Here is a 27728-nt window from a genome sequence, read left to right as displayed (position 1 = left end):
GTACTATGTGTATAGTAGATCAAGCATTGAGCACCATGATATACAAAGATAAATGGGATGGTAACCAAACAATTGATAATAAATACTAAACCAAAGTTAGAAAAATATAAACCATAATCCCTAGACAACCCAAATTTTACTGAAATTAAATCATAGTAAATACCTCATATATGAACACCAATCGTACAAATTTACACAACCCAATTCCAAATTTAAACAGAGAGGGACTGCAAATAAGATCATTTCCATTCCATTTCATATACACTGAATCAAATAGAAATAGAGACAGTTACAAGTGCAAAGTCTTGAATAGCATACCGAATTGGTTTCCCCACGAAAAGCCACCAAAATTTGAAGTCCTTCTCATTGATCAACTGTCGTGAAAGAAGGTAATGAAGAAACATACCGAGAAGGTATGGGACTCCATCTTCAGTACTTGGCCAAACTGTGAAGCACTCAACATCGTCAGGTCCTCATCCTCTAATGCACTATTTATCACTTCAATCCAACAGAGATTGAAATAGTTGTTAACCATTTTCTTGCCACTGAGTTCGCAGCCTGTCTCAAACAATCTACTTGGAAGCTCTAACTCGTCCATAACAAACCTGAAGAATGGAAAGTAAGAGAGTCAAAGAGTGAAGATGGTTCACAATGTCATATGCAATATATAAATGAATAATGAGCTAAACAGAGTAAGAACCGACAACCGAATGGAACAACATATCATGTGAAAGTACCATTCCATGTGAAATGGATAATTATGAATAACATACTATTCCAGTTAATATGCCACTCATCAGGCTAAATATACAGATACAGACGTAACATATATGTGGTTTGGGTTTAGTGTTCCACAAAATAATCGATATTTCTAAACTATGAACAATGGACCACAAAGACAGAAACTCCAAAGCAAGCATAACTTAGATTAACGACATCAGTCTGGGAACCACACCCAAACACAAAGTGAGACAAATCAAACATTATCGCAAGTGCTACTATCCTACATGGAATGGTTTAATGGGATACAAATACTTACGCTGTTGTCAAAGCAGAGAAACAGAGACGAAGCAGAAAGCCAAAGAACTTACGCTGTTATCAAAGCTCTGAGAAAACGCTACTCTGTGAAGTTGGAGATGTCTGCGGTGTTACTCCCCTCCGCCGAAACCGTTGCGTAAAACCGAACCACCGACGCCCGGAAAATCGAAGCCGATGAGAGGGGAAGATGACGGAGATAAAAAGTTGATTGCAGTGAGAGGCGAACCGTAGGAGCAGAGAAGCGGCAGGGTCGTTTGGAATTCCAGAGAGAACCGACGAAGAAAGCGAGAAGGAGAAGGTGTGTGGAATGGGAGAATACACGATTTACTTTGGACAGTAAGAGTTATAATTTTTTTTTTAATTGTAGCAGGTTAGCCTGTGAAAGAGAAAGGGCAGAATAGTATTATTATGTATTATTGACGTCGTCTATACATCTGTTAGGTAAAAGTGCTATACAGTGAATTATCTTTTTTTTTCATGTCTATAACCCCCAATTTCTCAAATTAGAAACTGTAAATGTTTTAGAATACACACTTTTCCAATTAAACCAATATTAATGAGTTAGAATTAAAATTTAATTAGTATAGACAGATAATGTGTAAAAAAAAGAAGAGAATGTGTAAATATTTAAAATGGCTATTTTTAGGGAAATTGGGCTATATAGCAAGGAAAAAAAATATAATTCACCAAATAACCAATTTCCCTAATTTTTCTATATACACCGTCATTTATATATAATAATACAGTATTGTCTCTTCTTGCAACCGCCAGCTTAACCTGCAGAGAAATTTTTTTTAAATTAATAATTATTATATGTAAAAGTAAATTGTGGCTTAATTGTCTTCACATCTTAGAAAACGCTTGTGAGACGACGTTTTACAGTTGAAGTGGAGAAGGAACAATCCGAACCTCTTTTCATTCTCAGATTTGTGAGATTATTGATGATATTTTATTGTCTATGTTGATGGTGAAGGGTTGTAGTGGATAATAGAATTTCAAAGACTCGTGTGGTGTCTGCACAAAAGTTGATCGGAGAAGATGAAATGTATATTTTCTGCTACTATACTATTTTATTATATTCTATTTCATTTGATTCTTACTAAAAAGTGCTTTATTTTGTTTAGGTAAATCGTAGATAAAAATTCACTACTTTAATCCGACAACGGCACTACTTTAATCTGATCAAAGAAATCCTAACAACGATTGAAATCGCGAAATCGATCCCCAATCTTCGATTTCGAATCTACCAACAACACGACACTACGTAAATCGTAGTAAAAATGATTACTCGCCGCCATGGTTGAAGATCTTGAAAGAGTTTTGTTCGACAAAAGAATCTTTGGGTTTAGGTTATGAGCTCTGCGACTTGTTGGAAGACGATGAATTAATGAGAATGCGATCATAAGGCGTTAATAAATAGTGTTGTGTATCACTTTGTGAACTTTCTTATTTTTTTCTTTTTTTTGTTGACTTTTTTCTTGGAAAATTGGGTTCTATAGCAACGAAAAAAACATAATTTACCGCACTACTTTAATCCGTAGTGAGATTTTTACATATTATGTAACAAGAACTTTAAAAAATTAAAAACTATATTTCTAAACAAAATAAAGCACTTTTTAGTAACAATCAAATATAATATAGTCTAATATCACATAATATAATGTACTTTTTATATTTTGATATTTGGGTTTAGATTTTATATTTAGGCTAGGGTTTAGTGATTATAGTTTAGGGTTTATTATTTAGGAGATGAAGGGCTATTGTTGGGGTAACATTAATTTCTTTCATGCAATTATAGACATTTCATAATTTCACCAGTATATACTATGTTATTTATTTTGTTTCATTCTATTTGGGGTTAGGGTTATATTTGAGTTAGGATTTATATTTGGGTAAGGGTTTAGTGATTAGAGTTGGTTTATATTTGGGTTTAGTGATTAGGGTTTTCGTTTTAGTATTTAGTAGGTGAGGGGTCTGGTTGGGGTCAACATTAACTTATTCCATTCAATAATATATGTTTCATAATTTTACCAGTATATATGTACTATGCTATGTATTTTGTTCTATTCTATTTGGTTTTACGGTTTTTATTTGGGTTTATTAGGATTTTGGATTTAGTATTTAGTAGGTGAAGGGTATGATTGGGGTCAATAGTAACTTATTCTATGAAATCATATATGTTTCATAATTTCACTAATATGTAATATGTTATGTATTTTGTTCCAATTCTATTTGGGTTTAGAATTTATTTTTGGGTTTATAATTTATATTTGGGTTTAAAATTTAATAATTTGAATTTAGTACTTAGGATTTAGAGTTTCATATTTATAAATTGTGGGTAGTGTTTAGTATCTAAGGATTGTGAATATTGTTGCGTTCTTCTATACTATTTTAGTAACATGGAATAAAATACTACGTGCATATTTATGTGGTCAATAAACGTATAACGTGGATGTCTCTTTTCTTTCATATGACATAGCTTTAAGTCACTCTTCACCGTATATTATGTGTGATATGTTATGTTTACCGAATAACTGTAAATAGAAAGGATATAACCGGTTAATATTGGGTGTAAATGTTAGATTCTTCATTATGTCGAAATCAATATTATCTACTTAATTTCATTTCAAAATTTGGTTAGAAATCAATTTTGTTTTTTGCAGACGACAGTCTGTTTCTCTTCAAGGCTGACTTGCTTCAATGTCGTGTCTTTCAAGAGATCTTCAACAAATATGAAGTAGCTACAGGACAGATCATAAACCTGGAGAAATCCTCTCTCACTTTTGGAAAGAACATTGATATTAACTTGAAAGAGGAGATACAAGCTCAGTTGGGGATCTTCTCTGAAGGAGGTGCTGGTACATACTTAGGCCTTCCTGAATGTTTTAGTGGTTCTAAGGTTGAACTCCTCAATTACATTCAGGACAAGATGAAGGGTAGGATGTCTGGTTGGTACACAAAATTTCTTTCTCAGGCAGGGAAGGAAATTATATTAAAATCGGTAGCTTTAGCAATGCCTATTCATGCAATGAGTTGTTTTCGACTTCCTAAAACAACTTGCAAGAATTTGATTGCGGCTATGGCAACGTTTTGGTGATGCTCTCAGGAAGATAAAGGGAAAATTCATTGGCTTAGTTGGGATAAGTTGTGTGTCCCTAAAGATCGTGGAGGAATGAGGTTTAAAGATATAGAAATCTTTAATCAATCTCTCTTAGCCAAACAAGCTTGGAGAATTCTCTCTTCTCTCTCTTCCCTTCTAGGTAGGTTTCTAAAGAGCAGATATTTTCCCAATAAATCCTTTTTATCAGCTCCTTTAGGATCTAGGCCCTCTTATGCTTGGAGAAGTATTCTATATGGGAGAGAGCTTCTAGTTAAGGGGCTGAGGCATATGGTGGGAGATGGATGTTCTTTATCGGTTTGGTCCTCTCCATGGCTGGTGGATGGTGATAGAATGCGTATACCGCTCATGAAGAATATCCTCGTTGATCTCAACCTCAGAGTATGTGATCTGTTACTGCCTAACTCTCATAACTGGAACATCTCAGCGCTGGAAGATAATTTTTATCCTCAAGATATAGAGATCATTCTCAAGATCAAACCTGTTATTTCATCGCCAGATTTCTACATCTGGAATCACTCTCGCTCAGGGGATTATACAGTTAGGTCTGGTTACTGGTTTGCTGAAAAGGAAGCAAACAAAGAAGCTTTTGTATCAGGAGGTTTGCTACCATCCTTGAATGGTATAAAGGATCGTATTTGGTCACTTGATACTGCTCCTAAAATCAAAATCTTCCTGTGGAAAGTTATCAGTGGAGCCTTACCAGTTTCAGACAAGCTTATAGAGCGAGGTATGAAGATTGATACTCGTTGTCAGATATGTGGATTGGAGGGAGAATCTATAAATCATGTCCTCTTTACCTGCACCATTGCAAGACAAACTTGGGCAAACAGCAACTTCCCTCATCCTCCTCATGGGTTTGATCCTTCCTCTGTCTATTCCAACATCTTCTATGTTTTAAAGACAAGGATCAATACACTTGTTCCAGAACAAATAAGAAGAAAGGGACCTTGGCTTATCTGGTCTATTTGGAAAAATCGAAACTCCTTTCTTTTTGAAGGTAAAATCGCTTTAGGTCCTTCTCTTATTAGATTGATTGATGATGAAGTAGATCATTGGTATCTGATCAAGAATGCTGATAAACAAGAAAAAGCTATTGATTTGGAAAGAAAAAAGAGGATCATATTCGGATGGAAACCTCCACCAATCTCTTGGCTTAAGTGTGATATCGCTTCTGATTGGAACAACAATAATCATCAAAGTGGTGCTTCTTGGATATTGCGGAACAGTGAAGGCAAAGTGCTAATGAATGGTAGAAGATCTTTTGTTGGAATTTCGAGCAAACTTGAAGCTTCTTTCGAAAGTTGGAATTGGGCATTAGAATGTATGAAGACTCTACACTTCAATGCTATCATTTTTGCTTCTGATGACCATGATATGATTAATGCAATCAACAAATCCTCAGCCTGGCCTTCACTCAAGTTTTACTCCACCAAATTATCAGTGTGGTTACGTGATATAGTGGACTGGAAAGCTCAATTTCACTCTCATAAGGACATCAAGGGAGCTAAACTCATAGCTAGAAGTGTGATCAAGGAGGATCTGTTTCAATCCTATATTGCTGTTGGCTATCCTTCATGGCTTAGTCATCTGTTTATCTAAGCTTTCTTTGATTGATTTAGATCCTTCTTGCCTTTTGTATTGGTCTTTGTAAATGTTTTTATTATAATAAATTATTAGTGTTAAAAAAAAAAAAAACAAATAAGCCTTTTTAGAAGCAGAGATTATCTTTTTAGTTTTTACCCAAATTAAATTTTTCACCCTCTGCGCAGCGGCGGCGATCTGACACAGCGACGGCGATCTCGAAGCAACTTTCTCCGGTCTTCCTCATCTGATTTCGTTTCTAAATAGTAAGCTTTTGATTATATATACTCTTCTTTCCACTAGTAGTTTTACGGAACCATTGTGTCAAATTGATCTCGCTTGACACATAAACCCTAATTTCGAGTACCATTACCATTGCTGAATCAGATAACATCCACAGGATTAGTGACCATGCCGGTCCTTTACGAGCAAGACAAGCACGTATCTTCCGCTATTATGACAGGACAGGTAGTAATAATCTCCATCTCCATCATCCTTGTCTTAACTGAAACAACTCTAGATAAAACTGCTCTGTTTTGTCTTTTTCCAGGAGAGAGGTGTGCTTAGATGCCAGGAACGAACGTCACTGCTCCATCACTGGAAGCTCACAAAGGAACAGATTGAATTAGTTGACAAAGCAGGCTTTGGTTGGTTCAGGCTAATAGGATCAATCAGTCTAAACAACTCTCTCATCTCCGCACTCGTTGAGCGTTGGAGAAGAGAAACCAACACCTTTCACTTCCCCTGCGGTGAAATGACAATCACTCTCGACGAAGTCTCGTTGCTTCTCGGTCTTGCTGTTGACGGGAAGCCTGTGGTTACTAGTGTTAAAGAAAGAGACGAAGACCCTTCTCAAGTATGTCAGAGACTCTTGGGGAAGCTCCCGCAAGGCGAGCTGAGCGGGAACCGAGTGACTGCGAGGTGGTTGAAGGAGAGCTTCGCAGAGTGTCCAAAGGGAGCTACGAAGGAAGAGGTTGAGTTTCACACGCGTGCTTATCTTATATACCTTGTTGGGAGCACGATTTTCGCAACCACGGATCCTAGTAAGATCTCTGTTGATTATCTTATTCTCTTTGAGGATTTTGAGAAGGCTGGAGAGTATGCTTGGGGTGCTGCTGCGTTAGCGTTCTTGTATAGGCAGATTGGTAATGCTTCTCAGCGGTCTCAGAGTATTATTGGTGGATGCTTGACACTCTTGCAGGTTTTTGTTTCCCTTCGTTGTCTTTAAGAGCTTTTATGTTCTGTCTTGTCACTTAAGGCCTTATAGTATACTAATTGGGTTTCTAATCTTTAGTGTTGGAGTTACTTCCATCTTAATATTGACCGGCCGAAGAGAACCACCCGTCAGTTTCCTCTGGCACTTTTGTGGAAAGGAAGGCAACAGAGTCGGTCCAAGAATGATTTGTTTAAGTATCGCAAAGCACTTGATGATCTAGATCCATCACATGTAAGAGTTTATTCATTGCATTCTTGAGATATTCGTTGTTTTTTGTGAATCCCTTATGAATTTTTGTTACTACCAACTCTCTTTAGGTTAGTTGGTGCCCCTTCGAAGGAGATCTTGACATTGTGCCACAAAGCTTCAAAGATAATCTACTACTTGGTAGGTCAAGAACAAAACTGATTGCTCCAAAAGTAGTGGAATGGCACTTGCCAGATCGATGTATGAAGCAGTTTGGTCTATGCCAAGTTATCCCCGGAGAAGTTCCTCACAGAAAAAGTGAGAAAACCCATGACGAAGACTTACTGGAAGACATGAACACAGCAGATGAAGAATGGATGAGGCGAAGGGAGAACATTGTGGAGAACGAAGGAGGCAATGTTGATGAAACTGAATATATGCAGTGGTTCAATAGCATCACAGTCCCAAAGCTTCACAGAGATACAAGTCTCGAAGCTGATATAATGAACGTGGTAAGTGGATCGTCTTTGGTTAACTTAATGCATAAAGTCACCTTGATAATTGCGCCTTTAAACCATTGTTGTTTCTTTTGTAGCAAGCTGCTATACTCCAGTTCGACGAGGTGGCTTCAACGTTGTCACTAGAGGATCTACATCCAGAGGAGAGAGAAGCAGTTGAAGAAGCAGTGATGTGTATGTCAAATGCCTTGAGAGTAGGAGATTGGTATGAGGCTCCTCCAACAACAAATAAACGCAAACGAAGAGAGGAACAAACGGAGTGTAGCGAATAAAGACCAAAAAAGATCTTTTCTGGCTGATTAGATGGCTGTAGGCATTTACTTGGAGAAGAAAGAAGATGTAAGTCCCATCATCACTTGAGTTTATGCTTTAACAAGCATTCTTACTGATAATTGTTTGGCTTTAGGAGTAGAGGTATTCTAGGAGGGCTTAAGAGATATAATCAGCAGAGGTTTCAACTATTTTTAAGGATCTAACTACAGTTTTATCATGGGAATGTGCAATTAATTTCGTTTAAGCTCAGCAGGAGCACTAGATGATAAGATTCTGGTACTGTTAAAACGTTAATTATAATGAATGAATCTTTTTTTACACGGTCTTCTAATGAATGCATTTCAATTAGTGATGAACCGGATAAAGTAAGATACTTAACGTGTATGTGATGTTACTAGATAACGAGATGCGATAAATATGGTATTGCGTAACCATCATTTAAAGAAAAAAGGTTAGTACAGCTTAAACCCATTAATATATTCTTTCCAAGGAAGATCTGTATCATTAAGCTGTAGACTATAGTTTACCAAACAAAATGTTGTTTGCACTCTGATGAATGTCAGAAGAATTTCCCCAAAATAGTCAAATGATTACACGATTGTAATTTAAAATGCAAAGTTGATTGCATAAATTTCAGTAAGCCAAACATATGAAGAATATTCCCAATGAGAAGTGAGTCAGCAAAATCCCAAAGAAAAAGTTCAATTTTGTCATTACACACGAAACTGATAAAACCCACCGGACCGGAGAAAGTGAATAAAGTCGCCGGTTTTGTATACCGTTTTGACTGATTTAAAACTCTCCGGCGACTTAACCAATGAAGGTAGAAATGAGTTTGGTTTCAGGCATCTCACTCTCTCACTACCTCGAAAATGGTGAGAGAGAGAGAGAGAGAGAGTACAAGGTGCAGTAAAGGAGAAAGAAGCAAGAGAATTTAAAACCCATAAACCTCTCTCTCTTCGCCTCCTGTCAAACGCCATTAAAACCCCCACCCCATCAGTATCAGTTACGCGATTTCTCTAGAGAGACAGGTAAGGAGAGAGAGAAGTGAAAGGAGAGATTTTGGAATCTGTAATGAATGTAAAAGGAGCAAAATGTGGAAGAGAAGAAAAGAAAGCACTAATGGCGGCAAGATACAAGTACTCTCTCTCTCTCTCTAAGTGGTTCTGTAGAAAGACAAAAAACATAATTACGGCTATCAGATTCTCTTCCGTTTCTTTTCTTTTTTTCTCTTTATATCCCTCACTCTCAAACACACAAACAATTATACTCTTAAAAGATCCTCTCTTTTTTCCTTTTGGTAGTTCAAAGTTTGTAACTTTCTTTTTCCCCTGTTTTTTTCTCTCTCTCTCTCTGGGTTGTGTGATGGTCCAGAGTTAGCGAGTTTGCTTGAAAAAGAGTTAGAGGAACAAAGGGTTTTCTTACTGTTTCTTTGTCTACTAGACATTTGAGTGAAGATGGAGTTTCTTGGGGACAGCTCTGAAACGGACAAGAAGAAGATGAAGAAGAGATTTCACCGCCACACACCTCACCAGATCCATCGCCTTGAATCGTATGTATTATTATCCCGTTTATTCTTCTCTTTGTTTTCTCGCTCTGTTCTCTGATGATTTTGTTTGTAGGAGTTTCAATGAGTGTCAACATCCAGATGAGAAACAGAGGTTGCAACTTAGCAAAGAACTTGGTTTATCTCCAAGACAGATCAAGTTTTGGTTTCAGAACCGAAGAACTCAAAAGAAGGTTTTCTACTTTTACTTGAACTCCTCCTTGTTATTGTCTCCTTCCCCTACATAAACATCGTTTCTTATTGCAGGCACAACACGAGAGAGCTGATAACTGTGCACTCAAGGAAGAGAATGATAGAATTCGTTGCGAGAACATTGCCATCAGAGAAGCTATCAAACACGCCATTTGCCTTAACTGTGGTGATGCTCCTCTTCATGAAGACTCTTACTTTGATGAACAGAAGCTTCGAATCGAAAATGCACACCTTAGAGAAGAGGTTCCACCTTCTTCTTTTTTAAACCTTCTTCATGCACTGTTGTTTGCCTTTAGAGCTTAAACTTTTGATGCTTCCTTTTTGGCAGCTCGAAAAGGTTTCAAGCATTGCAGCTCAGTTCATGGGGAGACCACTTTCGCATCTCCCACCACTACTAAACCCGATGCACGTTTCGCCGTTAGAGTTATTCCACAGTGGTCCTTCCCTTGATTTTGATCTTCTTACAGGAAGTAGTAGCTCTTCAATGACCGTTACTACTTTACCGTCTCAACCGAACTTGGTTTTATCAGACATGGATAAGTCTCTTATGACCAACATCTCTGTGACCGCTATGGAAGAGTTGCTTAGGCTTACACAGACAAATGAGGCTCTGTGGATCAAAACCAGTGGATGCAGAGACGTTCTCAATCTCCAAAGATATGAGAATATGTTCCCAAGATCAAGTGGTCGTGGAGGAAAGAACCACAACGTTAGAAAAGAAGCAACTAGATCTTCTGGCGTTGTTTTCACTAATGCTATCACACTTGTGAACATGCTCATGGACTCTGTAAGTTTACTAAACTCAAAATCTTTAGTTTTTTTTTTTTCACATGTGGTTTCTTGTTCTTTTTTCTCAAATGTGGGTTTCATTAACTTGTAGGTCAAATCTTCAGAGCTTTTTTCTTCAGTGGTTGCGTCCTCTAAAACACTTGCGGTGGTTTCATCTGGCGTGCGCGGTTCCCATGGAGATGCATTGCATTTGGTAAGAAGATAACACTAATTGTTGAGTCTTTTGGTGTGTGAAACTCTTTAGTAACTTAGCTTTTGGCTTGTGTTAGATGCTTGAAGAGCTTCAAGTCCTTTCTCCATTGGTACAGACACGTGAGTTCAGCGTGTTACGATATTGTCAGCAAATCGAACATGGAACTTGGGCGATTTTAAATGTCTCCTATGAGCTCCCTCAGTTTATACCTCACTCTCGGTCATATCGTTTCCCTTCTGGTTGCTTGATTCAAGACTTGTCAAATGGATATTCCAAGGTTTGTTTGTAACTAACTGTTCTGTTTTGAGTCATTTTAATAGCATATATGACCCTTTGATTGTATCTTTGAATGTATAACAACAGGTTACTTGGGTTGAACATGTTGAAGTCGAGGAGCAAGAACCTATTCATGAGATGTTTAAAGACAATATCCGTGAAGGGATAGCTTTTGGAGCTGAACGTTGGATCGCTACTCTTCAAAGAATGTCTGAGAGATTCAAGGCTCTGCTTGAACCCGCAACATCATCACGTGATCTCAAAGGAGGTACGTTTAAATGTTCAAGGTTCAATATCTAAATCAATGCTTCAAGTAACACATTTAGAAACATTTCAGTGGTTCCAACGCCGGAAGGGAAGCAAAGTATAATGAGACTTGCTCAAAGAATGGTAAGCAACTTTTGTTTGAGCGTTGGCACATCTAACAGCACTCGGTCAACTGTTGTCTCGGGATTGGATGCATTTGGAATCCGTGTGACTTCTTATAAGAGTCAGCATGAACCAAATGGAATGGTTCTATGTGCAGCCACCAGTTTCTGGCTCCCAGTTTCTCCACAAAACGTCTTTAATTTCCTCAAAGATGAAAGAACTCGTCCTCAGGTACTAGTACATGCGCTAAAGATCATGTTGTGTAACATTTTTTCGGTTATTATATGTTTCTTTGATTTGGTTTTATAGTGGGACGTTCTTTTGAATGGAAGTGCGGTTCAAGAAGTTGCTCATATCGCAAACGGATCACACCCTGGAAACTGCATTTCGGTTCTGCGTGTAAGCTAACCTCTTTTGAAACTTATACAGATCACTCAGTTGTTGATTCTAATGACTGGTAATAACTTGGTATATATGTTTTGTTCTAAAGGGCTTCAATGCATCATCATCACAAAACAACATGCTGATTCTACAAGAAAGCTGCGTAGACTCATCGGGGTCCCTTGTGGTCTACACTCCAGTGGATCTCTCAGCACTGAACATGGCAATGACTGGTCAAGACACTTCTTATATTCCTATTTTACCCTCGGGTTTCGCTGTTTTACCCGAGGGAGGCAGGAATAATCAAACCGCAGAGATTAAAGCTGAAGGAGGAGGAGAAGGGGGAGGTTCATTGATAACAGTTGGGTTTCAGATAATGGTGAGTAGTTTGCAGTCAGGGAAATTGAATATGGAGTCAATGGAAACAGTTAATAACCTCATCAGTACTACTGTCCACCAAATTAAAACCACCTTGAATTCTCCTTCAACTGCTTAATTGAGGACGCCATTAATAGCTCATTTTCCCATCTGATTTCTGAGGAGGGTCTTCAATGATGATCACAGAAGTGAAGTTAATAAGTAGTACTACTTATTTTGCCTTTAATTCCAGCTAAGTGTGTAAGAAGTCATTACTCTTCTGGGTATTTGTCTCCTCTCTTCACTCTCTTGTTGAGTTTTTTTTTTTTTGTTGGGGGGTTTTTGTTTTCCTGAAGTTTTTGTGTGTCTGAAATGGGAAGATCTAGTGGGAAGTAGGAGTCAAGAGCGCACCATGCTCTAGTTGTATGGTTCGGGCATTGACTTCAGTTTGTTTTCTTTTGTCTAGTTACAGTTGTTAAGTTACTTTGGTCATGGCTAAATTAATTCAATATGTTATCTAATATCCATCATCATTAATCTATTTCTTACTACTTATTCATGATATGAAGATGTTATTGTTAGATCCAGCAATGGAACTGAAAAAATAAAATAAAACCTAACAACATTAGCAAAATTACTTCAAAAACGTATTTGACAAAATAATAACTCGAACTTTATAAAACCATATATTTACACACCATGAAACGTTGTTCTTGCGATTACTGTGCTCAATGAATCACCTATTTATCACATTTTATGCTCAATCAATTTGAACTTGCACCTGAAAATCATCTGGTCATGAATTTATGTCCTCTTCAGACACCTCATTGCCAGATTTGCCACTGCAATTCCTGGTTCCTGCTTGCATTCATTTCTCTGTTTTCCTTGTTTCTTTATTTCTTACGCGCCAGCACGACAATTTGGTTTTAATCTTTTTTTTGGGTGTAATAATAAACATCAAGAAGTGACTCATGCTGATTTCGAACCTGCCACCTTCACGTTAAAAAAAGTTTTTTTTTTTTTTTTTTTTTTGAACACCTCACGATAAAAAGGTTTTGATCAAATTTTTGTAGGGGCGAAGGCGAACCTCAATTTGGTCCGGTTTACTGTGCAATACCGTAACGTCTGAAATTACTATTCTAGGCCCATGGGCCACAAAGTAATAATCTGATGATAGGGCTCATCCGGTAAACAAAAAAGAAGTGGCCGACAACGATTCAGATCGCCGGCGGAGTCTCAGATCCCCCACGTTACCATCATCCGAAGATTGTAACTTTTCTACAAATCTACGCTTTTGTACGTTGACTTCGAAAAACTGGTGGTTATAAGTCAAAATCTCTTTCTCTCTATATCTCTCGTCTTCTTTGCAGAAACCTTTTACTCCGATCCATTAAAACTCAACAATGGCAGACACCACAGGATCCGGTACGTCATCCTTCAAATCTCATTTAAATTACATTCCCTTCGTAAGATGCTAGTGAAAATGATTGTGGAATTTATAATTTTAACTTTAATTTTGTTTCAGACATGAAACCAGATTCGTTTATGTCGGAGAAATCCGCAAAAATCTTCGTCGCTGGACACAGAGGACTTGTCGGATCCGCAATTGTCCGAAAACTCCAAGAATCCGGTTTCACCAATCTCATCCTCCGAACACATTCCGACCTCGACCTCACTAACCAAGCCGACGTCGAAACCTTCTTCTCCACAGAGAAGCCTGCTTACGTCATCCTCGCCGCCGCCAAAGTCGGTGGGATCCACGCCAACAACACCTACCCAGCCGACTTCATCGCCGTCAATCTCCAAATCCAAACCAACGTGATCCACTCCGCTTACACTAACGGCGTCAAGAAACTCCTCTTCCTCGGCTCCTCCTGCATCTACCCCAAGTTCGCTCCTCAGCCCATCCCCGAATCAGCTCTCCTCACCGGCCCACTCGAGCCCACCAACGAGTGGTACGCCATCGCCAAGATCGCGGGGATCAAGATGTGCCAAGCGTACAGGATCCAGCATCAGTGGGACGCTATCTCCGGCATGCCGACCAACCTCTACGGTCCGAACGATAATTTCCACCCTGAGAACTCTCATGTGTTGCCCGCTCTGATGAGGAGGTTTCATGAAGCTAAGGCCAATGATGCTGAGGAAGTTGTGGTGTGGGGAAGTGGGAGTCCGTTGAGGGAGTTTTTGCACGTTGATGATTTGGCTGATGCTTGTGTGTTCTTGATGGAGAGGTACAGTGGGTTTGAGCATGTGAATGTGGGGAGTGGTGTGGAAGTTACGATCAAGGAGTTGGCTGAGTTGGTTAAGGAGGTTGTTGGGTTTGAAGGGAAGCTTGTTTGGGATTGTACTAAGCCTGACGGGACGCCGAGGAAGCTGATGGATAGCTCGAAGCTCGCGTCTTTGGGATGGACGCCGAAGGTTTCTATTAGAGATGGTTTGCGCCAGACTTATGATTGGTATTTGGAGAATGTTGTGCAGAAGCAGCAGTAAAAAAATGAAAAACCTTTCAGGTGATTGATTGCGTTTAATGTTTTATGGTTATGCGTTTTGGCTTTACATCTCTTCTATCTAATGTAAACTTTTATATTCATGGATATCATATCATATACTATGTTGAGATTATCAATAAAATCGAATGCATTCTACTTTTACTCAATTTTGGTCAGCAAACGCATCTGTTCACTGATAACACAAACGGTTCCAATGGTGTGTGAAAAACGCGGTAATCGATGATTGAACACTTGGTTAAGCTTATTTTGATAACCAGCTTATTTTGGGCCTATGGGCCTATGGGCCATAGATAATTATTGGGCCGTTAATTTATTGAGCCTTGTTATACGATCCAACGGTAGAGATTGAGTCTTGTTTGTAGATCGTACGATATTAACCGTTGGATTAACAGAAGAGCTCTGCTCCGAATAGAATCTAGTTAAAGAGGCAAGAGAACCCTTCTTCTCTCCGCCGCCCGCTTCTCTCTGTGTTTATTTCTTCTTATCTCATTTGCACTCTTCATAGAGAAACGAACCTCAATAATCAAATCTCAAGGTAAATCCACTTCTCTTCTGTTGTGTCTTAACGTTTCTTCTTACAAGGTTTTGTCTGATTTTCAGTTTTGTCGGTAATTACAATTTTGAAAGGCGATGTTTATTGCTTTTCTACTTCTGTGTATGTTTGATTAAATTGAATGAGACTACTTAATCCAATTCGATACTAAGGTTAATCTCAATAGTTCAATTAGCTCGTATCCATACGCATCTGACTTTTAAAAGATTCACTTTTGTTCTCACTGATTATGTTTTTTTTTTTAATTTAAAATAAGGTTGTTGTGAATGTATAATCCATAGTTCTAATTGCAATATACAAGATTCTCTTGAATCTGAATGGTGTAATGAATGTTGGCTTGGTTTGGTTCATACACAGATGAATAGGGAGAAGTTGATGAAGATGGCCAACACTGTCCGCACTGGCGGAAAGGGTACAGTAAGAAGGTAAAAGCCTGTCTCTTTTTGCCATTTTCAATCCTTAGTTATTACTTTAGTTTCTTGTTATATGAACCGTTTGATCTCTCTCGATACAGAAAGAAGAAGGCTGTGCACAAGACCAATACAACTGATGACAAGAAGCTTCAAAGCACCTTGAAGAGAATTGGAGTTAACTCCATTCCAGCTATTGAAGAAGTTAACATCTTTAAGGATGATGTTGTTATTCAGTTCACCAACCCTAAGGGTACGTTATATTTACACTCAGGAAATTGTAAACCTTTTGTCATGTTATTGATTATTGTGTGTTGTCTCCTTTTGGATCAGTTCAAGCTTCAATTGCTGCAAACACATGGGTTGTTAGCGGTTCTCCTCAGACCAAAAGTATGCATCTTTTCATCTCTATTTTCATGTTTCTTTTTCATTCCATCTTTTCTGATTAAGTATTGAAAACTTGTTGTTGCTTTTCTATAGAATTGGAAGATATCCTTCCTCAGATCCTCAGCCAACTCGGTATGTTCCACGTAGTTTTACTTGTTACATGCTCTTCCCCATCCCCTAAATCAAAGATCCTTAAATTTGGTTTTACTTTGATCTAATTCAGGACCAGACAACATGGACAATCTGAGGAAGCTAGCAGAGCAGTTGAAGAAGCAACCTCCTGGTGAAGGTAATGCCTCAGCAACCATCCAAGAGGAGGACGACGATGATGTCCCGGAACTTGTAGCTGGTGAGACATTCGAAGCTGCTGCTGCTGAAGAGAAAGTAGCTGCTCCTGCTGCTTCTTCCTAGACAAAAGAGCACTTTGGTTTCTACATCTCTTTATATATGTTTGTTCTCTCCATCCTTTTCTTTTGTAGTGTTTCCGACCAGATTCTACTTTCCCAGATAATGATGATTTAAGGTTTTTTTATCTAATTGATTATTTCATCTGGTTCTCGTGTCTCTCTTTCTTACTTTGATGTGACACATTTGTCACTTTACTTACATATCTAGTCCACCTGTAATGTTTGAGTTTCTTCTCAAACTTTCCAGACATTTCTCTGTACTCCCTTAAAATTCTTTCTCAGAGAGATGCTTTGTCTTCATCACATTTTAATCATTTTGAGATTACGTAAACTATGGCTTCCCTCTTTGTATCTACTCCCTCTTCATCTTCCTTAACTCTCCACTCCTGTCACAGTTCTCCTTTTCGTGGCATTAACAAATCAATATCACTGAAACTTGCAAAACCTGTGAAGCGGAGTGCAAGACGCAGCACTCATTTGAGATTTTCACCAGAAGATGATCGAGTTCGCGAGTCTGCCAACGATGCTTCCTCTCCCGTGGCGATAGCTGAGGAGCAGAAGGAGGACCAGTCTAACAACAATGTACCGCCGTCTCCTGAAAACAGTGAAGAAGATGAAGAGAAATCGAAGCAGCAAGAGATGGACTGGAAGACGGACGAGGAGTTCAAGAAGTTCATGGGGAATCCATCAATAGAAGCTGCTATAAAGCTTGAGAAGACAAGAACTGATCGTAAGCTAAAAGAGCTGAACAGAGAGAGCAATAATGAGAATCCTATCATCAGAATATTCAACAGCTTAGCTCGTGATAGTTTGGTTAGAGAGAAAGAAAGGCTTGAGAAAGCAGAAGAGGCTTTCAAGGCTCTTGATCTCAACAAGGTAAAACTAATCATCACATCATGATTCTTCTTGAATGTTTGGGTTTTGCATCGTTCTGAAACTGTTTGTGTTGTATGTACAGTTAAAGAGCTGTTTTGGCTTCGATACGTTTTTTGCCACGGACGTTCGTCGGTTTGGAGATGGAGGAATCTTCATTGGGAATCTGAGGAAACCCATTGATGAGGTCACACCTAAGCTTGAAGCAAAGCTTTCTGAAGCTGCAGGGCGTGATGTTGTCGTATGGTTCATGGAAGAAAAGTCGAATGAGATCACAAAACAGGTAGATGAAAAGACTTGCAAAATTCTCTAATTTTGATGTTCTTGATCTCAGGATTAAGGCTAAACTTGTGGATTGTCTTTTATTTGTTGTGCTTGTGAAGGTGTGTATGGTGCAACCCAAAGCGGAAATAGATCTTCAATTTGAATCGACTAGATTAAGCACTCCTTGGGGTTATATCACTGCAATCAGTTTATGTGTTACAACCTTTGGAACCATAGCTCTTATGAGTGGTTTCTTCCTTAAACCAGACGCTACCTTCGATGACTACATTGCCAATGTAGTTCCACTCTTTGGTGGGTTCCTTTCCATCTTAGGCGTCTCAGAGGTAATCCCTACAGCATTTTCAACATTGCTAGCTACACATTGCTATGATGTTTATGTGTGAATTAAAACCCTTAAATTGTTTGTTTCAGATAGCAACCAGAGTGACAGCTGCACGACACGGTGTCAAACTAAGCCCGTCGTTTCTGGTGCCGTCGAACTGGACTGGTTGCTTAGGAGTTATGAACAACTACGAGTCATTGCTTCCTAATAAAAAGGCGTTGTTTGATATCCCAGTGGCGCGTACAGCTAGTGCGTACCTGACTTCGCTTCTTCTTGCAGCTGCTGCGTTTATATCTGATGGTAGTTTCAACGGAGGAGAAAATGCTCTGTAAGGATTCATAAACAAAAACTCTTTTCTCTCCGTAACTGTTCTACACACTACTGTGTCTGATGTGTGTGTCTCAAACATTCTATATAGGTATATAAGGCCACAGTTCTTGGATAATAACCCGTTACTTTCGTTTATCCAATTTGTTGTTGGTCCTTATGCGGATGATCTCGGCAATGTATTGCCAAATGCAGTCGAAGGAGTTGGAGTTCCTGTTGATCCTCTCGCTTTCGCTGGTCTTTTAGGTAAGTTTTTCATAACTATGTTTCTTTTTATTAGTATGTGTATTCATTCTCTAAACTTCATTAAACTTGTTTCAGGTATGGTCGTTACTTCATTGAACTTGTTACCATGTGGGAGACTAGAAGGAGGTCGGATCGCTCAAGCAATGTTTGGAAGAAGCACAGCTGCAATTCTCTCATTCACAACGTCTCTCCTTCTCGCTATCGGAGGTCTCAGCGGAAGCGTTTTGTGTTTAGCTTGGGGACTCTTTGCAACTTTCTTCCGTGGTGGTGAAGAAACGCCTGCAAAAGATGAGATCACCCCTCTTGGCGACGATAGATTCGCTTGGGGGTTAGTCCTTGGACTCATCTGTTTCCTCACTCTTTTCCCCAACAGTGGTGGTACTTTCTCCACTTCCTTCTTCAATGGACCTTTCTTCCGTGGTGATGGTCTCTAAAAAAGGTTTAGATTAAAGATGTAGAAACAAGTATTGTAAGAAAAAAATCAATTATTATTATAGAAGGTTACATTGTTGTAACTATGCTTTTTTGAACATAACTTTTAGTGGAACATCACTTAGAACAAGTCTTCTCTTCCCATCTTGCACAAACACACCAACGTCTCTACACATGACTTTACAGAAGTTGCAGACAGTTGGACAAAACACGATCTTGTAATCATCTTCGTACTTCTCGATCTTGAACCAGTTATCAACCGTTGCCTGACCAGGATTCCCTGCAACGCCACAAGCTGTAACGAACCACTGATTCGTGGTCTCATCGTAATTGTCCAAGTTCCAGACAGAAGCCGCGCAGAATTTGAAGTTGAGATCGGTTGAGACGCGGATGATTCTTGAGTTGTCTGATGGTGAGAATTCAACCGGTAGGCCTTTGGAGACTTCGTATGGGTCTTGGATAACGCTTTTAGGACATGTTTTGTTTTCGGGTTTGGACATGGTTAGTCCGCCGCCGCGACCGCGGAGCACAGGCAAGATGTAGTATTTGGTGCCTGATGTGAGACGTCCACCGTCGATGTCGGTTACTGGTTCGAGAGCGGCTTCCGTGGTGTGGCTGATAAAGACGGCTAAGAGGAGGGAGATATAGAGAAGTGATGACATTGTGGGAAACTTTCTTTTTATGGAAACTTTTCGAGAATGAGTTGAAAACGAGATGAGAGATGAGATTCTATTTATAGGCCGTTCGTATCATTTACGAAGTCAAACTTTATATGATTTGATCAAAAAATGCGTTGTAGTAGTGTAGTGGTCGAGCACAAAATAATTTCGTTGACTTGAGAATTGTCAAAGCTCGCCACGAGGCATAACGTCATATTTCGATCATCCATGACGAAATCCTTCTCTTCTTTGACTGGTGATAATGCTTAGTGCTGGATTCGCGGCTCAACCCGCCCCGATCCGCCCCGCCGCAGATTGAATCATTTTTTCGATACAAAAACTCGATCCACATAATCCACAAACAAAAACTTTTATATCTGTATCCGTCCCGCCAAAACTTTTATAAAACTTTTATTCTAATTAAAAATGATTATTTTCTAATTATATAATAATTATTTTAATTAAAAATAATTATTTTTTATTTATATAATAGTTATTTTTAAAAAATACTATTAAAATAATATATTTATAATTAAAATTATATAAATATTTATTGTTTTTTATATATTTTATGTAAAATATTTTTTTTTTAATTTGCGGGTTGGTGGGTATCCGCGATTCAAATTCGGCTGATCCGCATGCACCCCACTCAAAATAATTTCGATCTGCACCCGCAATTTAAAAATTTCAAATGGTTCAACCTGCATCCGCCTTGCGGCGGGTCAAACGGGACAGGACTCGCGGACAATGATTAAAATTTCCAGCTCTAATAATGCTGACTGCTGAGATTATATCAAGTTGACTCATATAACCGACAAAAAATTAAAATGAAAACCAGAGCAAACCTGAGAATAAACCGGACATTACAATTGGGCTTGAATTGGGCTATACTAATGTAAAATACATCTCCTAAGATGAGACCCAAAGTGAGTTTACTTAAGTGAAGAATGATGCTGTCTCTGGTCCAAGCTGAGAAGATAATGAGAGCATCTCCGGCACTCTCAGTCTCCTTAACTATTCCACTGCCTCTTGCTTCAACCAGAACTCGTTTCTCCAGCGAACCTCTTCGATTCAAACAACATGTTTCGAACACTCACTTCTTCTCACGACCAGTACGTCTCCTCTCGAAGCAACCTATCGTACGATGGAGCTTCTCTTGCCAATGCCGAAACAGAGGAAGAAATTACTCGAAGTTTGATGATGAAGGAGAAGACTTCATCGTGGTGAACTTCTATCGCTTTGTATCAATACAAGATCCCGCCGCTGAGATTGCAAAGCACCTCTCTTTCTTACAGGTCCGTTTAGTTTGGAAGCTGAAAGCATTCTGTTTGGTTCATCAGATATTGAAAGCTTTTCTTTTTGTTATTATACAGGATTTGAATATACGTGGTCGGATATATCTCAATGAACAAGGAATTAACGCACAGGTGTCGTTATCCTTTTCATTCACATGAGTAGCTTTGAAGTATATTGTGTGACTAGGACAAATCTTGTGTGTTTACTTGTGTAGTTCTTTTTTTTCTGCAGTACAGTGGACCATCTAAAGACGCTCTTTCATATGTTGAATGGTTGAAACAAGATGAGAGGTTCTCGGATATACTTGTCCAGGTGTCTCCTGCTATCGGTAGGCATGCTTTCCCTAAGTTGAAGCTGCAGAACAAACCTTCCTTAGTGCAGGCAAGCTACATCCCTTAAACACCACTTTATGTTCTGCTGGATTCAAGATGTTTACTTCGCATGCGCGTGATAATGCATTGCCTTGTAATATAGTGTAAGATTACTCAATATTGGTTGTTGTTTTTTTTGTTCTAATAGTATGAGGGAGGAATTTCACACCTTCCTCTACTTGATCCACCGATGCGAGCAAAGCCCTTAGAACCATCTGAATGGAAAGAGAAGCTGAAAGACATAACGGATGGTGACGGTGAAGCATCACCTTCAGATAGTGGCAGAAGCTGCATATTATTGGATGTCAGAAACGGTACTTCCTTTGCCTTATCCGTTTGTCTACAATAACAGAACAGTCTTTATTCCTCTTATTATCTAGTAACTACATGACTGATCACTTATGATAGTCTGTGATTCTTACATATTGCTCTAGTTAAACCTACTGGTGTTTTATTTAAGCAGGTTATGAGTGGGATGTTGGTCATTTTCGTGGGGCACGTAGACCTGAAGTTGATTGCTTCCGAAACACTTCTTTTGGGCTATCTGATGAAAAGGTACAAATTAATCCTAAGCTGAAGAGTTCCCATTTACAATCTGTAGATTAGGAGAAACTGATCACTGATCACACAATATTATAACGTATGAAGGTAAAGATATTTAACACTAGATAATTTTGTTATGTGCTTCCACACTATAGGAAGCTCCTTCAGACCCTTTGATAAATGTTGACAAGGAAAAGACAGATATACTGATGTACTGCACTGGAGGTATACGTTGCGATGTATATTCCACAGTTCTGAGGTACCGCACTATGGCTTCTCTACTCCATTATCATACCAACATCTCCTAAAAAAAAATGTTTTTCCCAAATAACTCTCTTATGAGAAGTCAAAATTTATTTTCAGACAGCGGGGTTTCAAGAACCTGTATACACTGAAGGGTGGAGTTTCCCATTATCTTGAGGAAGAAGGCACATCTGAATGGGTTGGGAATCTTTTTGTGTTTGACTCTCGTCTCTCTCTTCCACCAGCTGCCTACAATAATAATACCGTGGATGAAGCCAAAATAACTCCACAAACGCCTGTGGATACAAGTTTTGCAAGATGCTATATTTGTGATTCACAAGTTCATGAACTGAGACATCGGAACTGTGCTAACCTCGATTGCAATCTGCTCTTTTTGTGAGTTGCATCATATCTTCTGTTTCATCTATTTATGTCTAGTAACAAAAAAAAAAAATATGAGTTAAAGGAAGTTTCCTAAACTTACCTCTTATCTTTGGTTCAGATGCTGTGCAGAATGTGTGGTCAACTTGAAGGGATGTTGCTGTTCAGACTGCGTTACTGCTCCCAGACTGAGACCTGTCTTGCATGGAATAAAGAGATATGAAAAATGGCATGTGTATCGCGATTCATAAATGCAAAATGCGCCTGGTACTCATGCCTTGCCACTTCAAAATTATGTTCACTGCATCTCTGTGATGCTCATGGTGTTTCGTCTGTTCTACAATGGGCAAGTGATCCGATGTGAAGCAGAAGCTAATGCATAAAGTTCTTGAAGCAGAAGCTAATGCAGGAAGTACTGTTCAATTTTGTTAAGTTTTTGGGTGTGAAACTTGTCAATATTAAAATTTTCATTTCAACATGTCCAAACAAAGCTTGTAGAGCAATTCACAACTTAATTTATCTGCTTTAGTTGCAGCAAAGAGCAAGCAAACTATGATGCAACAAGATGGTTCTTGTTACTAACAAAGTAGAAAAATAGTTGTAGAGGTGATTATTTTAGATAAATCCGTTGTTTCAATATTTCTATAACTAACACACTCAAGTTTATCTGCTCTCACATTACATTGAGATATCTGATATTGCAGGCCTAGTGAAATATGGTGGCTTTGCTTTAAACAACTTTCTTGAAGTGTCCTCAAACTCTTTACCATCTGGGAGCTCCATTGGTTCGTGTAGCAATATAGTTTCTCAAAGAAGGAGACTGAGTAAGACCATCAGGTGCAACAGTGGTGTTCTGAGTTCCATTCTTCTGCTTCATCCTTCTCCGTGCTATGTATCCTCTGACCCAAGGAGTTACATCCTCGTTGGTCTTAATCATGATGAAGAAAATGATGCGGTAGATGATAATCATGCTGAGAATCACACTCAGGTTAATCCATTTTGATCGGTGCAAGTTGATCTGGAAGACGTTCTCAAGAACGTATTCACCTGGAATCTTGAAAGCACTCCCCTGGCTGTCAAACATCAAGCCTCTCAGATCATTCTGGTATTGACCCTGAAAGAACAAACAAAACAAATTAATCTTATAATCACATGATGATGACTAATATGAAGTGTGGTTGGTTTCAAGGTTATTACTTGTAGCGCCCAGAAGTGGAAGCTAATGTATGACATAGGGTAACGCCAGAAAGGTTTAGGGATGTCATTTGGAAGCCTGAAGAATCCAGAAACCAGCATGAAGATCCCCTGAAACAGAAAGTACACAATGAAGTCAGATTCAAGAAGAGCTTCTACTTCTATTTTTAAGAAAGGTTTTGAGGTATATGAGGAAGCACCTGGATTCCAGCTCCAATGATGATACCCATGAGGAAGTTGGGAACAATGCTAGCTATAGCCATCATCAAGCTCTCCACAACGGTGACACTGGCGTAGAGGCAGAGAACAAAGAAGAGATAGTGAGTGAATCCTGGATGCAACCCCACCATGAAGTAACAGATTGTCCCGGAGATGAAAGTTATGATGATCAAGAACGGCGTTGCAGCTAGTGTGTTGGCTATCACAAACGCAGCTACTCCATAGTGGCCGTTTAGTCTCTCTCTTTGGAAGACCTGCGATCACTTTCAATTTAAATAAACTCGTTTGGTTCAAGGAAACTGTGGGAGGAGCTAAGTTACCTTCATGTCTTCAACAAAAGAAGGAAAGCCACCGATTGACATGAATGTTACAAAGCCAAAGACAAAGGACGCACATGATCCTCGTGCCTGATTTTAAAAAAAAAACAGCAAAAGGAAAGACATGGTGAGAGGGAGATTAAAACTTCAGTAATAGATGATATAAGAAAATTACCAGAATGGCGCTGTAGCTAGTGCCAACGTTCCAATAGATGGTTCCAATGCAGACTGTGACCAGTATGTAAATAAGGAGTCTGAGCCAGTAATATCCAAAGTCCCTTGACATGTTGATGAAGGATCGCTTTGTTAGAGTGTAGGTCTGGAGAAGGAAACTAGCCTGGCTGCCTCCAGAGTCGAGAATAGTCCCTTTCTGTAGCGTTGAAACGGGTTAAAAAGAGACCAGTGACTCATCCCAATGTCAAACAAAACCTCTAGAAAAGGACAAAGAGTATACTTACATATTGTGATATCTCCTCAACCTTAGCCTTTGCATTGTAATAGTAGTCAGAAGTGTGGTAGTAGTCCACCAAGAGTCTAATAGCTTCGGTTGTGGTAATCTTCTCCAATGGATCATCGCTTGCTTCAAACTGAGAAGTAGTAGAGATTAACAAGTTTGATCAGCAAGTAAGATTTGAAAGCAGATCAAAAGGTAAAGATGTTTCAGTACCCTTAGCTTCATAGAGCCTTTCAAAGTGGCTCTAACTTTGTCAAAGTCTGAGTTTACGCATCTCAGGAAATGATCAGAAGGGTTCCTTAATGCAGGACAAGGGAATCCAGCTTGCGCAAAGAACTGCATTCAAAAGCAAAAAACATGGTTTAGTTTTCAAAATTTTCTTCAGAGATTGATTGGTTTAGGTTACTTGCCTCATAAGCTTCAGAAGCTTGGCCAAAGTAAACAGTTTTGCCACTAGAAAGCAGATACAACCGATCAAACAACTCAAAGACCTCACTACTCGGTTGATGGATCGATGCAATCACGGTCCTTCCATCTCGTGATAGTGCTCGCAATGTCTGAGTCACAAAGAAAGCAGAAGCACTGCACAGAGAAAAAAGCAATTAGGTTAAACTAGTTTTATTTAACAATATTAGAATTTGTTTGATAAAAAAAAAAAAAAACATATTAGAATTTGTTGTGAAACCTTTACCTGTCAAGACCACTTGTTGGCTCATCAAGAAAGAGTAAACGAGGTCTCATGAGAATCTCAAGAGCAATACTAACTCTTCTCTTCTCTCCACCACTAATCCCACGCAAATGCCAGTTTCCTATAACAGTATCAGCGCAATCCTGAAGACCCATCTCTATTATTGTCCTCTCCACTAGGGCAAGCTTCTCCGACCGTAACATCTTGTCAGGAAGACGAACTCTCGCTGAATACCATATAGTCTCTCTCACAGTTAACGTGCCGATTAAGTTATCGTCTTGCGTCACATAAGCCTGTAAATAATTACCAAAAAAAACAATAAAACACTACATGAGTCAATAGCAAGCAAACAAAAAACAATAGATAAGATCCAAAATCCAAGAACATTCTTATATTATTTCATACCAAGACAAGCAACAACTAAAACCTATGCAGAAGCATATCTGTACGTCTGAAAATTGTATTTTTTTTATATATAAAGTTGAAAAGTTAGGAGTTATTTTTTTACAAAAAAAATAATAAGTTGGGAGTACTTTTATAAAGTTAAAACTGTTGATTCTTTTTTTTCTATGAACTTGAAAGATTGAAGATTTAAAGGATGTGTATGAGTTGGTACTAACAGCTGTTCCAAAGGAGAGTTTGGTTTTGCGACCGTTGAGAAGAACGGTGCCGGAGAGAAAAGCGTTAGCGGCGAGGCGGCTAGCAAGAGCGTCGAGCATAGTAGATTTTCCTGAGCCGGAAGGGCCCATGAGAGCCGTTAGAGTACCCGGTTCGGCGTAACCGGTGAGACCCTCGAGAACGTTCTGAGTCTCACCGTCTCCCATAGTGACCATCACCGTCAGATCTTGCCACGTAAGCCTCGCGGACACATCTCCTACGAACTCCGTTGGTGTTTTCTCTCTCCATATGGCTTCACTCAAGGGACTTAACCCACCAACCGGAAAGGTCCCTCCGCCGACCGAGGCCGGTACGGTGGTTTGCTGCCTGCTTGGTTCTATCTCCATAGTAACCAAAACAGAGAAGTTTGCTTGGAGATTAAGAAAAGAAAAAACAGAGTCCGAGAAAACTGAGAAAAGGGTTTGTCGAGAAAATAGAAAAGGTGTGAACTTTGAATTTGGATTGAATCAGGTTAAGTAGGAGAGATTCAGGAGAAAAGAGCTTAGTGTAACAGAGTCGTGAGAAAGTTGCATGAACAACAAACTTGGACTCGTTTCTATTCTCATGAACTTAGGATGACTGAAACGAACAAAACACTTCTTCTTCTTTTTTTGGTTTATTCTCCTCTTATCTTCAAGATAACTGGTTCTTTGAATATTTTTCTTGGTTCAAACAAGAAATGAGATAGTTATGAAGACAGCAAAGAGATGGTTGGGAGAAGAATTGAATGGAAAATTAAGATGGAAGTGTGGGGTCCAATTTTGTTGATGTGGTGATTTTTCCAATTTTCTTTTGCTGCAACATTTAATGTAGGCTGGTAGTCGATAGATGGTTGCATTAAGTATCAATAGACCGCCCTTTTTTTTATTTTGATATTTTGCTTTTAAATTTTTCTGTTCATAGAGAAAGATATTTCATCGAACTTTGAAAGATTGCTATTTTGTTTTGTTTAGATGACTAAAAATGGATTTTTATATCTTATGCTTGATGGTAATGAAAATGGTTAGAAAGATTAGTAGTCTTAGGTCTTAAAACATCTTACTAAAGTGATATGTTTTACAGTGGCTATTTTGAAATTGAAGCTTCTTCCAGCTAAATTTTGGTGTGGAAGATAGATAGGAATGAAAGATATTACTGAAAACAAAATTGTGTTAGTTATAAAAAACATGTATGGATATTAAATGCATAAATAATGTTGACGGAAAAGTGCCGAAATTTTAGACAAGAGTATGAGTCTATAGTTGATTTGTTGGTACTTGTTTTGTTAACAAGGACCCTTGATGGCATTCTACGTAGGTCCAAGTGTCATTAGTTATAAATGCTAGTAGAAAATAGTAACACAGGAAAGTTATTTCCCTCTATTCTCCAAAGTCCAAACATCCATATTGGGCTGAGACGTTGAACGAACGTCGTTGTATTGTGTAACGTATACAAAAATCTTGTTGGATCAACAAGTGTAAGCCCAAATAAATGGAACGTGGGAAATGGCGATAATGGTCCTCTAACTAATTGATGTCCTTTGTTTTAAATCGAAACCGTGTCTTTCACTGAGAAGACGAAGGAAAAAGAATACTACATTATGTGATCCGTGACAAAATAGCTGTTAGTTACCTTTTTAGTAAGAAAATAGATTATGTATCGAGACATGTCCCATCCTAATTTGGAAATCAGAGATTAGGTATCATATGGTACAAAATATGATGAAAAGTGACTAGGGTCATGTACTCGTCGCATCGTATGGTTCAAAACATACTTGGGAACAAAAAACAATACAAGAAATGAGGTAAACGACAAGAAGAAACCGAACACTTGACTCAATCTAACAAAGCCACCTCTCCACGTGTAAACTTTATTTGTTTCATTTCTTTTTATTTTCTTTATCATTCGGGATGGATAC

The 27728-nt window shown here is 38.8% G+C and overlaps 8 protein-coding genes across 16 annotated transcripts; 6 read left to right on the top strand and 2 right to left on the bottom strand.

The window, feature by feature from the left end:
* Positions 1-5813: 5813 nt before the first annotated feature.
* On the top strand, positions 5814-8281 carry LOC103872571 (protein MAINTENANCE OF MERISTEMS). Of its 3 annotated transcripts, XR_004448191.1 has the most exons (7): positions 5827-6006; positions 6128-6208; positions 6291-6941; positions 7035-7187; positions 7274-7654; positions 7738-7999; positions 8067-8281. XR_004448191.1 is itself a non-coding variant. In XM_009150996.3 (6 exons), exons 2-6 carry the CDS (start codon positions 6152-6154, stop codon positions 7930-7932), a joined length of 1437 nt encoding a protein of 478 aa, XP_009149244.1. In that variant the 5' UTR covers positions 5814-6006; positions 6141-6151; the 3' UTR covers positions 7933-8249. The 3 variants fall into 3 exon arrangements, 2 of the variants coding, with proteins under 2 accessions (XP_009149244.1, XP_009149245.1); XM_009150996.3 differs by having other exon boundaries at positions 5814-6006; positions 6141-6208; positions 7738-8249; XM_009150997.3 differs by having other exon boundaries at positions 7738-8249.
* LOC103872570 (homeobox-leucine zipper protein HDG12) lies at positions 7771-12619 on the top strand. 3 transcript variants are annotated; one of them, XM_018659710.2, is made up of 11 exons: positions 7771-7999; positions 9377-9485; positions 9556-9673; positions 9747-9935; positions 10021-10479; positions 10573-10674; positions 10751-10951; positions 11038-11218; positions 11288-11550; positions 11629-11718; positions 11810-12619. In XM_018659710.2, exons 2-11 carry the CDS (start codon positions 9391-9393, stop codon positions 12194-12196), a joined length of 2085 nt encoding a protein of 694 aa, XP_018515226.1. In that variant the 5' UTR covers positions 7771-7999; positions 9377-9390; the 3' UTR covers positions 12197-12619. The 3 variants fall into 3 exon arrangements, with proteins under 3 accessions (XP_018515226.1, XP_009149243.1, XP_033128116.1); XM_009150995.3 differs by lacking the exon at positions 7771-7999 and adding an exon at positions 8528-9072; XM_033272225.1 differs by lacking the exon at positions 7771-7999 and having other exon boundaries at positions 9117-9485.
* A 506-nt stretch (positions 12620-13125) lies between these two features.
* On the top strand, positions 13126-14709 carry LOC103872568 (putative GDP-L-fucose synthase 2). Of its 5 annotated transcripts, none has more exons than XM_033272254.1 (3): positions 13132-13353; positions 13428-13482; positions 13595-14706. In XM_033272254.1, the coding sequence occupies exons 2-3, from the start codon at positions 13461-13463 to the stop codon at positions 14545-14547; spliced, it is 975 nt and encodes a 324-aa protein (XP_033128145.1). In that variant the 5' UTR covers positions 13132-13353; positions 13428-13460; the 3' UTR covers positions 14548-14706. The 5 variants fall into 5 exon arrangements, with proteins under 5 accessions (XP_033128144.1, XP_033128145.1, XP_009149242.2 ...); XM_033272251.1 differs by having other exon boundaries at positions 13144-13353; positions 13583-14709; XM_033272252.1 differs by having other exon boundaries at positions 13188-13326; positions 13583-14709.
* Positions 14710-14922: 213 nt separating this feature from the next.
* LOC103872567 (basic transcription factor 3) lies at positions 14923-16473 on the top strand. Its single transcript, XM_009150993.3, has 6 exons — positions 14923-15102; positions 15478-15545; positions 15635-15783; positions 15864-15920; positions 16011-16049; positions 16141-16473. Exons 2-6 carry the CDS (start codon positions 15478-15480, stop codon positions 16326-16328), a joined length of 501 nt encoding a protein of 166 aa, XP_009149241.1. The 5' UTR covers positions 14923-15102; the 3' UTR covers positions 16329-16473.
* Positions 16474-16594: 121 nt separating this feature from the next.
* LOC103872565 (probable zinc metallopeptidase EGY3, chloroplastic) lies at positions 16595-18892 on the top strand. Its single transcript, XM_009150991.3, has 6 exons — positions 16595-17200; positions 17283-17480; positions 17581-17805; positions 17894-18132; positions 18223-18377; positions 18453-18892. Exons 1-6 carry the CDS (start codon positions 16658-16660, stop codon positions 18809-18811), a joined length of 1719 nt encoding a protein of 572 aa, XP_009149239.1. The 5' UTR covers positions 16595-16657; the 3' UTR covers positions 18812-18892.
* LOC103872566 (kunitz trypsin inhibitor 5) lies at positions 18848-20171 on the bottom strand. The gene has a single exon (XM_009150992.3). The coding sequence runs from the start codon at positions 19469-19471 to the stop codon at positions 18893-18895; it is 579 nt and encodes a 192-aa protein (XP_009149240.1). The 5' UTR covers positions 19472-20171; the 3' UTR covers positions 18848-18892.
* Positions 20172-20402: 231 nt separating this feature from the next.
* On the top strand, positions 20403-22826 carry LOC103872564 (rhodanese-like domain-containing protein 8, chloroplastic). The gene is made up of 8 exons (XM_009150990.3): positions 20403-20763; positions 20842-20895; positions 20996-21145; positions 21284-21449; positions 21599-21690; positions 21834-21937; positions 22042-22317; positions 22424-22826. Exons 1-8 carry the CDS (start codon positions 20416-20418, stop codon positions 22551-22553), a joined length of 1320 nt encoding a protein of 439 aa, XP_009149238.2. The 5' UTR covers positions 20403-20415; the 3' UTR covers positions 22554-22826.
* LOC103872563 (ABC transporter G family member 11) lies at positions 22759-26178 on the bottom strand. The gene is made up of 10 exons (XM_009150989.3): positions 25795-26178; positions 25178-25467; positions 24897-25068; positions 24700-24822; positions 24491-24619; positions 24208-24402; positions 24036-24122; positions 23697-23969; positions 23500-23607; positions 22759-23416 (listed from the first exon to the last, which is right to left on the bottom strand). The coding sequence occupies exons 1-10, from the start codon at positions 26176-26178 to the stop codon at positions 23066-23068; spliced, it is 2112 nt and encodes a 703-aa protein (XP_009149237.2). The 3' UTR covers positions 22759-23065.
* Positions 26179-27728: the final 1550 nt, after the last annotated feature.

Source organism: Brassica rapa, chromosome A06 (genome assembly GCF_000309985.2).
Source record: "Brassica rapa cultivar Chiifu-401-42 chromosome A06, CAAS_Brap_v3.01, whole genome shotgun sequence".
Classification (NCBI taxonomy): Eukaryota; Viridiplantae; Streptophyta; class Magnoliopsida; order Brassicales; family Brassicaceae; genus Brassica; species Brassica rapa.
Note: the sequence above shows the minus strand (reverse complement) of the source record. Positions and strands in the feature narration are given on the sequence as shown.